The following is a 14,342-nucleotide window of genomic DNA, read 5'->3' as shown; positions in this document are numbered from 1 at the left end:
CTGGGAATCACCTAAATAAAATTTTCTCTAATTATGTTGAGTGGGAAAACCTCAAGCTATTTCACCAGTTATAGAAAAACCCAATGTATTTTTCCCGCTAACACCTTTCATATGGACTGCATAGTGGACAGAGGCTAAATGACACAAAATGTTTCACTGTCCTAACACTTCTGGACCTTTATTATTATGTTATAATTATTGATAATTTGTACATAATTATGTACATCATAACTTCAAAAAGTTAGGAACTGTTTCCTTTGTGGGACCCTAATTTGGCACAGTTGAACTCTGTCACTGGGACAGACAGCATTTGTGTGTGATAGGCAGGTGTCATCGGCAGAGAGGGTGTATTATTGTATTAGGGTTTCTCAACCTGTGGCCCATGGACTAATAGTGGGCCTTAAAGCACCCTTAAAGCAGACCCATCCTCAAGACTTGTAAAATTCTTTGTGAAACCTTCTAGCCTGGGTGCAAGCCGAGTAAAAGGAGGAATTCACTGCTGTGCTATGAACAGCACTTAGCAATTCTAGTGTAGTGAAATCATTCAAATCTCAAGTTTCTACTTGTTTAACATCTTTACACTTTACATTTCCTAGTTATAAACAGGTAGGCCTTACGTAGAGTAAGGCTGAGAACCCCTGCATTAGAGTATATTCAGAGTATAGAGTATTCTCAGAGAGAGAAAGTGAAAGAAAGTATTTTTAAGAAAAAGAGCTTCAAGGTTTGAATGGGTCATTAAATGCAAGAGAAAGAGAAATGTTTGAAAGCAGATCAATGTAGAGCTATTAATATTAAAACATGACAAACCTTCTGTGAATCCTACATGGGCCGATGTGGGAGAAAGTATCACAAAATTATCAATTAGAAGAAATTATAATATGTTTTTATGTATAATGGCTAAATATGATAATGGTTGATTATTAGCTTGATTCAAAATTCATGCATATGTTCACCACTTAAAGGCAACGTATACAATTGTGGGGAGACGCTGTTTGTTTAGGTATAGAAGATCCACATCTTTTAATGAGGAATGGTTTAAGGGTGAAAAAATGACTGTTGTTTGTATGTGAGTGAAGTTTAACTTCTCTGTAAGATTTTATTCACTGTTTGAATTAACACAGAAACTGATTTGTTACTCGAGTTGTTTGGTTTTGTAGTACTTTAGTAGTTTGTTTATTTTGATGTACTTTGCAGTATCCTGAATTTAATCAGTTCCATCTAAAGCAAAAATAAGTCAATATTACCCACTGGGACTTCCGAAAGACATTAGACCAGTTTTGAGCATGCAAACAGATTGGCGTGAAAACATCCTCAGAAATATATAAAATGTGTTTTTTTTTTTTTGTTTGTTTGTTTGTTTGTTTGTTTTTTTTATTAAAACCGTGAACGTTGCCTTTAATGTGATAAAAAAGTAAGAACCTATATAATTTCTTCCTCACCTCCTCCTCCTCAAAGCCAGTGAGATCCCATTCATAGTTCAGACGCATCTGCCTCCGCTTCCAGTTTTCCATAAAGAAAGCAGCTGAAAATAAAGCAAAATAATGACTCAAATTAAAGCACAATAACAGGAAGGCTTGGAAAGATTGTGCTATCAGCTTAATATCTAAACACTTACAACGGCTAACACTTTGATCTAAAACTAGCACTGCTGAACCTAAAATCTCATACATTCATGTTTTAAATTAAATTATTACTAATTACAATTTTGGTGCAATATGCCACATCTATAGCTCTGAGGCTACACCTGCAGGTTAAAGTTATTTACAAAGCCCTTATTTGAACAGCAAAGTAGGGACATAACCATTATCTGCATTAATACATTTGAGATTATCCAGAAATAAAGAAATATATTCTTCTCATCTTGCACAGGATCCTAAAGCATTTGTATATATTATAGATAAAGTCTAATCCATTCACTTTGTACTGGTGTCCACTCACTACAGTAACCACACCCTTGACTCTTGAGTTCTGCCCTTTAGTGTTGAAATTTACATTTATATTTTTGGCAATTAGCAGAGCTACTTACAAAATTACTTTGACATTATGCAAAGCAATTCTGAAAATATGCTTAACTAGTTTATACAGGATAGAAAACACCTCAAACTTAGATGATGCCCAATACAAAATCAGTATTTATATATAGATACACAATGCTCAAATACAATACTTAGTCTAAATCAATCAATCAAGTAAACACAACCTTAAGCTTTTAATAATTGCTAGTTAATGCTGATTTAAGTCACTCTGAAAGAGAGGGATCTTCAGACAGCTGACTCTGCTCTTTAGACACCCTGGGGAAGTTGGTTCAACCAACTATGTGCTAGGGCAGAAAAAATGTTTGGATGCTTGTCTCTCATGCATATTTAAGTATGGTGTGTGAGACTGAGCAGTACTTGAAGTTAAAAGGGCTCTTGGTATGGATTAAATTTTGAACATTGTCATCAATTATGGAGGGGTTGGTCCACAGGGCTGCCGTGGCCTAATGGTTAGAGAAGCGGGCCTGGGACTGCAAGTTTGATCCCCACGACTGGCAGGAAAACTTGGGGGCAGGTGAGAGTGAAGGAGATGTGCTGTCCTCCTCCCTCAGTTCATTAAAGAAGCAATCTGTAGGACATTTACTGTACTTAGTAAGGGTGACCATGTTGGTAGGACAAATGCTTCCCTAACCATGCAACTATACTGCTGAAATTTAATACATAAACAGATACTCATTAACAAGATAAATAACAAATGCCTTTTTTGGACAGACTGCTTTCCATTCAACATTTGGCCCTAATCAAAAATAATAAAATAATATTTTTATAATTTCTTTATGTTTTATTCACAGTTTATTTTCTGTTATTTTCTGTTCTGTATTAAAGCAACTTGTAAACACCAGAAAACTCATGATCATGACAGAAACTGACGAGTTTACTTTGAGCTGTGTTTTTTTTAAGCGTTACTAAAAGCAAGCACCACATTTTATCAAATGATCAGAGCATCGCTGGGATCCAGCAATTATATAAAAATACTTATTTTATAAGGTCTGGCTGATAAAACGTGCTGTATGTTATAGCTATCATTCAAATGATCAGGAGAGTTGGTCTGTTTTCTTCTAAAGTTAATGTTAAACAAACAAAATAAAAACTGTGCAGATGTAACTTGATTAACTCGTCAGAAAGTCAGTAACGGTCAGGTGTGTCCATGTATTTATGTCATTATAGGGACAGAAGTGACGACTTTCAATTTTGTAAAATACAGAGCAGGAAGGCTTGTGTGACACAGAAATGCTTCCAAATACAAAGAAGAGACTATGATAAATTACCTTAACAACTTTCAACACATTTCTGTTCGAGGCTCCAGTAAAACACTGTGATATGAAGCACAGCTCGGCTTAAATTTATGTACGCACAAGAAGGTTCGCGGCAAAGTGTGGCCCTTTTCTGTCACATTTTTTTCTCCTTTTGCTCACCTACAACACATGATCAAAGTGCACACTTCAAGAAAGGGATTAAGGCTTATTGTAAGAATTGGGATGGGGGAAGACTGTGGATGGCAAAAACACATATAGTTTGGAGATTTAGAAATCCTGGTCGGATGCATTTTTTAGGTCCCGAAAAGAAGACATGTCCATCAAAAAGAGGCAGTCTAGTCACCCTAACATAGTCATAAAATGACCAGGGTATGTGATCATAGATTAAGGAAACAGTCAAAGCTAAAACACTACTGCCTCTCACAGCATTGCTAAATTACATGGCTGAATTTGAACATATGTTGTGCTGCCACATTCTGGATCATTGGCAGGAGCGACAATGGTAAACAGACCAAAGCCAGAATGGTACAAAGACCAGCCAGAAGGGAGTTGCAGTAATCAAGCCTTGAAATGAGAAGACTAAGAACAAGCTCCAGGATTTCCTCTCTAGAGAAAAGTTCTGTCCACATTGGGCCCACATGTTAGCTGACATTTCCTTGTTTCTATACTCATTGTCCACTGACTATACAGGAGCACTTTGGAGTTTTATAATTACAGATTATAGTCCATTTGTTGCTCTGTATATTTTATTTTCCCCCTTTTAGTTTGTTCTTCAAACACAGGACCACCACAGGGCAGGTATGATTTGGGAGGTGGATCATTCTCAGTGCTGCAGTGACACTGATGTGGTGGTTGCTTGCTAGATGCCCCATCTTGCACACAGCATGTCGTTTGGCCACATACTTAGTGACAGATCGGAATTGAGGAGAAGCAGTGTTTTTTTTAAGTTTGGTGGTCTTTCTAAGTATGCACTCAAATTTTATAAACCTTCTAAAGACCACTTTAAAGAAAGACTAAAATCTATTGGGTCTGTTTAGCTGTTAATTACTTTTTAGCATTTAATTTATTTACTATAAGCTCAGTTTATGATATGCTTTTTAATATATTCTAAAGATTTCTTTTGAGACAGAGGAATAACGGAGAAGAATGTTTAAGTCTCTCTTTAGGGCAACAGATACACAGCTCTTTTAGCCCATTTTCACCTTTTCTTTTGTTTATGTTTCAGTTTGAAAACCTCAGCTCTTGCAACAAAAACATGTTTTTATTTGTAAGAATATGTTAAACCTTTAACATGTCTGGCATTCTCTATTTAAAATGAAGTTGTGCAAAAAGAAGTTTGTCCGATTTTATGCAGTGTTTTTCTACATTGAGCAGTTGCGCTGCCTGCCATCTTAAAATACATATTTATATTTGGACGGTTTATTTGACATGTGCTGAGTGAAAAGACACACCTTTTCTCATTTATGTTCTCATTAGTGAATATAAACAAGTATGTTCTTATTGGGAGCAATGTATAGGCACAGCTTGGAAAGTTTACTGTATGTTTGTGATGTGAGGTAATTTCTATAATAATATGAATAAGGCTATATGTATAGAAATTAAATGTAGTTTCTCAGAAACACAGTGCTATTAGTTCTATCTAAAAGCAGAGCTGTAATTCCAGTGTTTTAGCACTGACATGTCGCTCTCAGCTTCGCTGCAAAACAAATCCCTGCAGGAGGGACTGTGACTCCATTGGCTGCGGCACTAAATAATAGACAGCTAAATCTGGCTGCTGATTGGCTAAAAAACGTGATGACCAGTGAGAAGGAAGTTCTTGGTTTAGGAGCCATGGAGTATCTGCCTCTCCCTTCAGTTGAGGGAGAGTTGCTGAGCTTCTGTTTGTCTCAAACTAATCATCCATCATAACAATCTAAAATAAGAACTATGGAATAAAACGTGCCCCATATCAGTTCAAATCATTAAACAGATTTTTGTGTCCAAATACAGGATGATTGGCAAAACTAAACATGTCCCCTCGTGCTGAATCTGAATCTGAGAGAAGAGAGTGTGTGACCACTCACACATGGGCAATTTTCTCTTGCTGACTGAGTCTGGGTGGGCTTTGGTCCAATTTGGGTAGGCCTAGGCCCACCAAGGCCCACAGATGGCTACACCGCTGCACATGACTAATGGACTTTTCTTTTATGTAATATCATTTAATGGTACCCATTTTCAACTATCTGTCACATTTTACCTTGAAGAAAGTGAAAAAACAAATCAATTTTGTCACATAGGCACAAAAACTATATTAAACTTTACTTGAACAAACATTTCAAATGTTCATGTATTACAATCATATTAATTAAAACACTCAAATCAAACGACTAAAATTGATATGTACCAGCATGACAATGTACTCGCATATCGATGTAAATTTGATATGTACTCGTTTTGTTTTGCCATGCATTAGAAGTGGAGACTGAATGCAAAAACCAGCCCCCTCTATAAACGAAAATCTGATGTTTCCTTTAAAGCAGACTGAAGATTTATCACCGTTCATGGCATTCAGTAAAACTGATGACATCTTATTTCAAAACCCTTAATATCAATTTCTGTTAATTTCATATTCACTCAGTGATATCAAGAATATAGAAACTTTAAGCTTTTGTTTACCAGTATTTTTATAAAACAATTCAATCCTTTCCATTATTCAGAAACCTCAAATTAGAGAGAAAATGGTGGAGAACATGCGGATCATCCCTCTCTTTTGCTGGAACACAAAGGGAATAGGAAGAATTCTGAACTGACTGTCCAGAAAGAAGGTCACTGCAGCAAAAAGCACACAGATTTCACAACGAGATGTGCTGCATGGGTGGTGGGGGTTAATTTCACGCCAAACGCAGTAAATGCACCTCTGTAATAAGAGAGGGTCAGCAGAAAGAACAGGACTAGCTTTACCATGGCACTTGTCACTGAGGCCTGTGCAGTGAAAATTTACAACTGCACAGTGCATCTTATTGAAAAAATATATTCGAATGTGCAGCAGTGACTGTTCTGCATGAAAGCAGCTTCACTTGACACAACAGCAATACCTCTATATACCTCTAAACAGTATAGTGATCTTGCTGAATTTACAACCACTGTACATGTCAACAAACAGCTATATTTTAAATTGTAGCAGCATTTCAAGAGCTCATAAATTTAGATAAAGTTTGATTCAGTAATGGTGTGGAGAGACACGGGGTGAACACACCTAACTCCTCACAGACCCTGGAGCTGTGCGACAGCGACACTATCTGCTGCACCATTTCATTCTTTTTGTTTTTAATATGATTGGTCTTATTTTATATATATTTATATATATTTTTTAATGTGTATATTTTTATTTTAAAATGTATTTAAGTTATTGGAATATTATTTGATTTGTTCTGATTAAGTTTTATTTCATGCTTTATTAATTTATATTGCACCAGATTTTAACAATTTTTCATGTTACCCTGGGCAGGATGTCAAGTTACCGTTTGTATGTAGGCTAAGTATATGTGATGTATGCATGTATGCATATTTTATATTTAAATAAACTAGACATATTTTACTGCAGTAAATATGAATCTTAATCCAGTGTCTGAATAACAGAAAAATAGAACAGCAAAATGCCTGCTATTAGAAAAGAGAGTTGCAGCCTTGAAATATCAGTGGAGAGGGTGGCTAATAGCATTTTTTCACAAGTAGGAACAAAGTTAGCCCTATTATGGTTCAAATCTTACTTAACGGAACATTATCAATTCGTAAAAGTAAACAATTTAAATTTGAATTATTCTAAAGTAAGATTTGGAATTCCGCAAGGCTCTATTTTAGAGCCTTTTTTTACAATTATTATTTACATTATACATGTTACCACTAGGCACAGTTATAAGAAACCATGACAATAACTTTCACTGTTACGCAGATGACACGCAATTGTACATTTCAGCCAAGCCCAATGACAAACACAAATTTAAAAAAATAGAGGAATGTGTAAAAGACATGAAAGGCTGGATGTTGCGTAACTTCCTCCTTCTAAACAGCAACAAAACAGAGGTCCTGCTTTTGGGTCCAAAGGTGGCAAGAAATAAATTATCAGATTTAATTTTAAATCTCGCTGACTTTCCAGTTAAACCTGGTTCAGCAGCAAAAATTCTTGGTGTCATAATTGACCTGGATTTCATTTGATCAATACATAAGTAGTATCACTAGGACAGCTTTTTTACATATTCGCAACATTGCTAAGGTTAGAAATTCCTTATCCCTGCAGGACGCAGAAACATTAGTACATGCCTTTATTACTTCAAGGCTTGACTACTATAACGCACTACTGTCAGGATGCACCAGCAGAAATTTAAGAAAACTTCAACTAGTTCAAAAAGCTGCAAATAGGGTCCTCACTAAAATTAGAAAATTTGAACATATCAGTCCAGTTCTATTATCACTTTATTGGCTGCCTGTAAAATTCTGCATCAATTACAAAATTCTGTTACTAACATGGGCTCGCTCCTGAATACCTTCAAGATACTATTTCCTATTATGAGCCTCCACGTTTACTCAGATCACAGAATATTGGATTTTTAATTGCTCCCAGAATTCAGAAGGCCTCAGCTGCGTGAAGAGCTTTTTCTTATAAAGCCCCCCAACTCTGGAATGATCTTCCAGAAAATGTTCGGGACTCAGACACAGTCGCAATCTTCAAATCTAGGCTAAAAACTCATTTGTTTAGTTTATATTTTGGTAGTTAATGCTCCCCCATAGATAAAGGCGGTAGGTCCGGGGGTCCATGGATACAAGGAATTATAGTAAGCTGAGACGCTGGTGCTGTCGTCCCACCGCTTCACGCGATCACTCAGGTTTGCTGACGGTGGAGTGGAGGGATGCCAGTGTTTCAGGATGCTCCCGCGTCTGTGTGTCCTTCTGGTTCTCTCCTTTTAGTTAAAGCTGTCATAGTCAGATCTGATGGAGTCATTAGCCACACTCTGTAAATGTACATTTTCTGCTTTACAAACACCAAAGAGTTCAAAACTAATTCCATCCCTTTACCTTTATCTGAGTAAACGACCGCCCACCTGTCCGTCTGGACACTGATGGATGACTGTCGAGATCCTCCTCCGTGCTTCAGACCAGCTGCCCACACTCCAGCAACCACCACAAGTGCCTTGAAGCTGCCCCTACACTGAAGTTCTCATGGACTCCTAACTATTATTACCATGGACTCCTAACTATGAAAAGGGCTCAACTTATAAATTGTGTAAAGTATTGCGGTAGCTAGAAACATGAACAAATGTCTGTGACATAGATAGAGGTACAATTATTGGGCTATTTTTCTATGTAATATTGTACTTTTCATGTATTCTTCCTTTGACCAATGGAAATATGAGGATTGGAAACATGTCCAGAGTTTGTAAAATGTTGATTGAAGATGTCAGCCATAAGTTTACTATTAGAGACTGAGATCGTCCAATCTACGCTACAGAGACCTGCTTAAATTGTTCATCTCACTGCTTACAATGTTTGAATTGAGAATTTCAGTGGCGGCACGGTGGCGCAGCAGGTAGTGTCGCAGTCACACAGCTCCAGGGGCCTGGAGGTTGTGGGTTCGATTCCAGCTCCAGGTGACTGTCTGTGAGGAGTTGGTGTGTTCTCCCCGTGTCCGCGTGGGTTTCCTCCGGGTGCTCCAGTTTCCTCCCACAGTCCAAAAACACACGTTGCAGGTGGATTGGCGACTTGAAAGTGTCCGTATGTATGTGTGTGTGTCTGTGTTGCCCTGTGAAGGACTGGCGTCCCCTCCAGGGTGTATTCCCGCCTTGCGCCCGATGATTCCAGGTAGGCTCTGGACCCCCAGCGACCCTAAATTGGACAAGCGGTTACAGATGATGGATGGAATTTCAGTAGGAATATTTTGATTAAAGCATTGCTCGTGTTAAGTAGTACATATCCTACACCTTCTGTCAAACACCTCTGTGAGTGATTTATAACCCTTTGATTTATGACCCTAGGTGACAAGTCGGTTTGATTGACAGTATCCTCTTTCCGGGCATGTCCTCTCCCCCACACCCCCAACATATGGGGTTTGTATGTGGTATTTTAATTGACACTAATGGTTTTCTATGGCTAAACGCTTTAAAATATCTACAGCATGTGTAAATCAGACTCTTTTCAGAGAGCATACATTTACACCAACCGTTAGTTCTAGTGCTAGTGAAACTAAGTTAAGAAAATTTGTTTTTTGCACCATGGAAGGAACAGCATGTCAAAAAATTTGTTAGCAGTCCTCATGAGTACTTTAGGGATATTAAAAATGATTTAAAAAAAAAAAAAAAAAAAAAATCTATTAGAGAATCTATTAGATTCTCCTCCTCCTTGGATCACCACCTTAACGTGGTGGAGGGGTCTGCGTGCCTGCGTGAGCCTAGGAGCTATGTTGTCGGGGGCAATAGCCCCTGGTAGGGTCTCCCAAGGCAAATTGGTCCTAGGTGATGGGCCAGACAAAGAGTGATCCATAAAGACACAGATGAAAAAGACAACGAGGACACAGCCTCCCTTGCCCGGAGCAGGGTTACCGGGGCCTCACCCTGGAGCCAGGCCTGGGGGAGGGGCTCCTTGGCGAGCGCCTGGTGGCCGGACTTTCACCTATGGAGTCCGGCCGGGCTTAGCCCGAAGGGGATACATGGGTCCACTCTCCCATGGGCCCACCACCTGTGGGAGAGGTAGTAATCCGGGTCTGGTGCATTGTGGATCGGGTGGTGGTCGGGGTCGGGGGCCCTGGCGTTCCGATCCTCGGTTACTGAAACTGGCTTTTGGAACATGGAACGTAACCTCTCTGGTGGGAAAAGAGCCTGAGCTGGTGCGCGAGGTTGAGAGGTACCGACTAGATATAGTTGGGCTCACCTCGACACACAGTATGGGCTCTGGAACCAATCTCCTCGAGAGGGGCTGGATGCTCTTTCACTCTGGAGTTGCCCAGGGTGAGAGGCGTAAGGCAGGTGTGGGCTTACTCATAGCCCCCCGGCTTAGCGCCTGTACGTTGGGGTTTACCCCAGTGGACGAGAGGGTAATTTCCCTGCGCCTTCGGGTTGGGGAAAGGGCTCTGACTGTTGTTTGTGCTTATGCACCGAACAGCAGTTCAGAGTACCATGCCTTCTTGGGGACCCTAGAGGGAGTGCTGGAGAACACTCATTCTGGGGACTCCATTGTTCTGCTGGGGGACTTCAATGCTCACGTGGGTAATGACAGTGAGACCTGGAGGGGCGTGATTGGGAGGAACGGCCCCGCTGATCTGAACCCGAGTGGTGTTCAGTTATTGGATTTCTGTGCTCGTCACAGTTTGTCCATTACGAACACCATGTTCGAACATAAGGGTGTCCACAAGTACACCTGGCATCAGGACACCCTAGGCCGCATTTCGATGATCGATTTTATAGTCGTATCATCTGACCTGCGGCCATATGTTCTGGATACTCGGGTGAAGAGAGGCGCTGAGCTGTCAACTGATCACTACCTTGTGGTGTGTTGGATCAGATGGCGGGGGAGGATGCCGGACAGACCTGGCAGGCCCAAACGTGTGTTGAGGGTTTGCTGGGAACGTTTGGCAGAGGAACCTGTCAGAAAGATCTTCAACTCCCACATCCGGCAGAGCTTCGACTGCATCCCGGGGGAGGCTGGTAACATTGAGTCCGAGTGGGCCATGTTCCGGACCTCCATTGTTGAGGCGGCTGAACGGAGCTGTGGCTGCAAGGTTGTCGGTGCCTGTCGGGGTGGCAATCCCCGCACTCGGTGGTGGACACCCCGGGTGAGGGGGGCTGTCAAGCTGAAGAAAGAGTCCTATCGAGCCTGGTTGGCTCAGGGGACTCCGGAGGCAGCCGACAGATACCGAGGAGCCAAGCGGCTCGCAGCCTCGGCAGTCGCTGAGGCAAAAACTCGGGTGTGGGAGGAGTTCGGTGAGAACATGGAAAACGACTTTCGGTCGGCTCCAAGAAGTTTCTGGCAAACCGTCAGGCGACTCAGGAGGGGAAAGCAGTTTTCCACCAACACTGTATATGGTGGGGGTGGGGAACTGTTGACCTCGACTGGGGACGTCACCAGACGGTGGAAGGAATACTTCGAGGATCTTCTCAATCCCACCGGCACGTCTTCCGCAGAGGAAGCAGAGCTTGGGGACCCCGGGGGGGGCTCGTCTATCACTGGGGCTGAAGTGGCCAAGGTGGTAGGGAAACTCCTTGGCGGTAGGGCCCCGGGGGTGGATGAGGTTCACCCAGGGTTCCTCAAGGCTCTGGATGTTGTGGGGCTGTCCTGGTTGACACGTCTTTGCAACATCGCGTGGACATCGGGGGCAGTGCCTCTGGACTGGCAGACTGGGGTGGTGGTTCCCCTTTTTAAAAAGGGGGATCGGAGGGTGTGTTCCAACTATAGGGGGATCACACTCCTCAGCCTCCCCGGTAAGGTCTATGCGGGGGTACTGGAGAAGAGAGTCCGACCGATAGTTGAACCTCGGATCCAGGAGGAACAATGCGGATTCCGCCCCGGTCGTGGAACACAGGACCAACTCTTTACCCTCGCTAGGATCCTGGAGGGTGCATGGGAGTTTGCTCAACCAGTCTACATGTGTTTTGTGGATCTGGAGAAGGCATTCGACCGTGTCCCTCGGGGTATTCTGTGGGGGGTGCTCAGGGAGTATGGGGTACTGGGCTCTTTGTTACGAGCTATCCAGTCCCTGTACAAACAGAGCAGGAGTCTGGTTCGTATGGCTGGCAGTAAGTCCGACTGGTTTCCAGTCGGAGTTGGACTCCGTCAGGGCTGCCCGTTGTCACCGGTTCTGTTCACAATTTTTATGGACAGAATTTCTCGGCGTAGCCAAGTGGCGGAGGGTGTCCGGTTTGGTGGTCTCAGGATCCCATGTCTGCTTTTTGCAGATGATGTGGTCTTGTTGGCTTCATCGAGCCGGGACCTCCAGCTCTTGCTGGACCAGTTTGCAGCCGAGTGTGAAGCGGTAGGGATGAGGATCAGTACCTCCAAGTCCGAGTCCATGGTACTCAGTCGGAAAAGGGTGGAGTGCTCTCTCCAGGTTGGAAGTGAGATCCTGCCTCAAGTGGAGGAGTTTAAATACCTCGGGGTCTTGTTCACGAGTGAGGGAAAGATGGAGCGTGAGATTGACAGGCGGATCGGTGCAGCGTCAGCAGTAATGCGGGCTCTGTACCGGTCCGTTGTGGTGAAGAAAGAGCTGAGCAGAAAAGCAAAGCTCTCGATTTACCGGTCAATCTATGTCCCAACCCTCACCTATGGTCACGAGCTTTGGGTAGTGACCGAAAGAACGAGATCGCGGGTACAAGCGGCTGAAATGAGTTTTCTCCGCAGGATGTCTGGACTCTCCCTTAGAGACAGGGTTAGGAGCTCGGACATCCGGGAGAGACTCGGAGTGGAGCCGCTGCTCCTCCACGTCGAGAGGAGCCAGTTGAGATGGTTCGGGCATCTGGTTCGGATGCCTCCTGGACGCCTTCCTGGAGAGGTGTTCCGGGCATGTCCAACGGGGAGGAGGCCCCGGGGCAGACCAAGAACACGCTGGAGAGACTATATGTCTCGACTGGCCTGGGAACGCCTCGGTATACCCCCGGAGGAGCTGGCGTCGGTGGCTGGGGAGAGGGAGGTCTGGGGTTCTTTGCTCCGACTGCTTCCCCCGCGACCCGGACCCGGATAAGCGGTGGATAATGGATGGATGGATGGATTAGATTCTCTGGCTTATGACATTTGTGGGATATTCAAAACAGAATCACTGCCTTCCAGTGATGTACAAACAATCTGTGTTTTGTGATATGCATTGCTCTTTTTCTGAACCCACATATTCCACATAACACATTAGAATCTATAGCTGAACAGATACAGGCAAAGAATGGCTATACGCGTGACCATAGATTTGGGTTTATTGATACTGGTCATTTTCAATATACGCATGGTGTTAAAATAGTTGTTTTCCACAAGAGTCGTTCAGGTAAATTAGAGAAGTACCAAACCAAAGACAAACCTCATACCAAGACAGTGTTTCTGTACTTCCAGGATGGTAATAATTACTTGGTAAAAAATTTGAAAGCATTCATGGGTGTGCCATATGTTTGCGCGTTTATTATACAGGTTACACCAATGCCAATAAATATAGTTGCAATGACTGTTCATGTTACTGTAAGTCTGACTATTGTTATGAGCAGCATAAAAAACAGAAACAACAGTGTACTACAGAAGTGATGGTGTCCTCATGCAGTCTAACTAAGTATTGCAAAAACTGTGGGCATCGTTATCACTTTAGTTCAACAAATCCAAAACCCCACAGGTGTGTGTCGGGTCGTTGTGCTCATTGTGGTGAATATTTAATATCAGACACCACACATGAATGTTACATACAGCCAATCAAAATAGAAGAACCCAGTAATTCTTATATCTTTTTTGACTTTGAAAACAGAAAGCATAAAGCTAATTTTGTCTGTGCTATTACATTTGATGGTGCAGAATTCACAGCAGAAATGTCTGACTGCATGGAATGGCTCATCAGAAAGTTTAGACACCTCAAATTAGGGGTACACCAGGTTAGCGCACAATGCAGCCAGTTTGGACCATTTTCTATTATTGGAATATTTTCCTAGAGCATGTATTGCTGTCAAAATCACTGATGGGGTGTAGACTGATCTCCATGTATGATGAAACATACAAATAACACTACATAGACTCATATTTATTCATTCCAATGCAGTTGGCTAAAATAACATCAGCCTTAAATCTAACATGCTCTGAGAAAGGGCATTTTGTTCTGTTTGTGTTTTTTACTTCAAAAAAAGGTTGTATGTTTATGGCATGAAACAATGTTGTTTTACTGCATGAAGCTTAAATCCAGTATCTTGACGAGTTCATTCAGTGTACAAAGCTAGACCAGTTTAATTATATGACATTAGCATCATGACCATTATTATGAAAAAGATGGTGTGCAAAAAGTCTTCGAATTTAACGGTTGCATGCATCATGGTCATGAATGTCATTACAACCCGAACCAGGACCA

General features: G+C 42.0%; 1 protein-coding gene across 1 annotated transcript in view; it reads right to left on the bottom strand.

Moving 5' to 3' along the window:
* LOC136674116 (anoctamin-1-like) overlaps positions 1 to 14,342 on the bottom strand; it is a 307,702-nt gene that overhangs the window by 198,325 nt on the left and 95,035 nt on the right. The window contains exons 14-15 of the mRNA XM_066649985.1: positions 1,440 to 1,522; positions 808 to 819 (exon numbers count right to left, since the gene is read on the bottom strand). Of these exons, the coding sequence (XP_066506082.1) occupies positions 808 to 819; positions 1,440 to 1,522 (95 nt within the window). The remainder of the gene's footprint in view (positions 1 to 807; positions 820 to 1,439; positions 1,523 to 14,342) is intronic.

The sequence above is a fragment of the Hoplias malabaricus genome, chromosome 17, assembly GCF_029633855.1.
Source record: "Hoplias malabaricus isolate fHopMal1 chromosome 17, fHopMal1.hap1, whole genome shotgun sequence".
NCBI classification, from domain to species: domain Eukaryota; kingdom Metazoa; phylum Chordata; class Actinopteri; order Characiformes; family Erythrinidae; genus Hoplias; species Hoplias malabaricus.
Note: the sequence above shows the minus strand (reverse complement) of the source record. Positions and strands in the feature narration are given on the sequence as shown.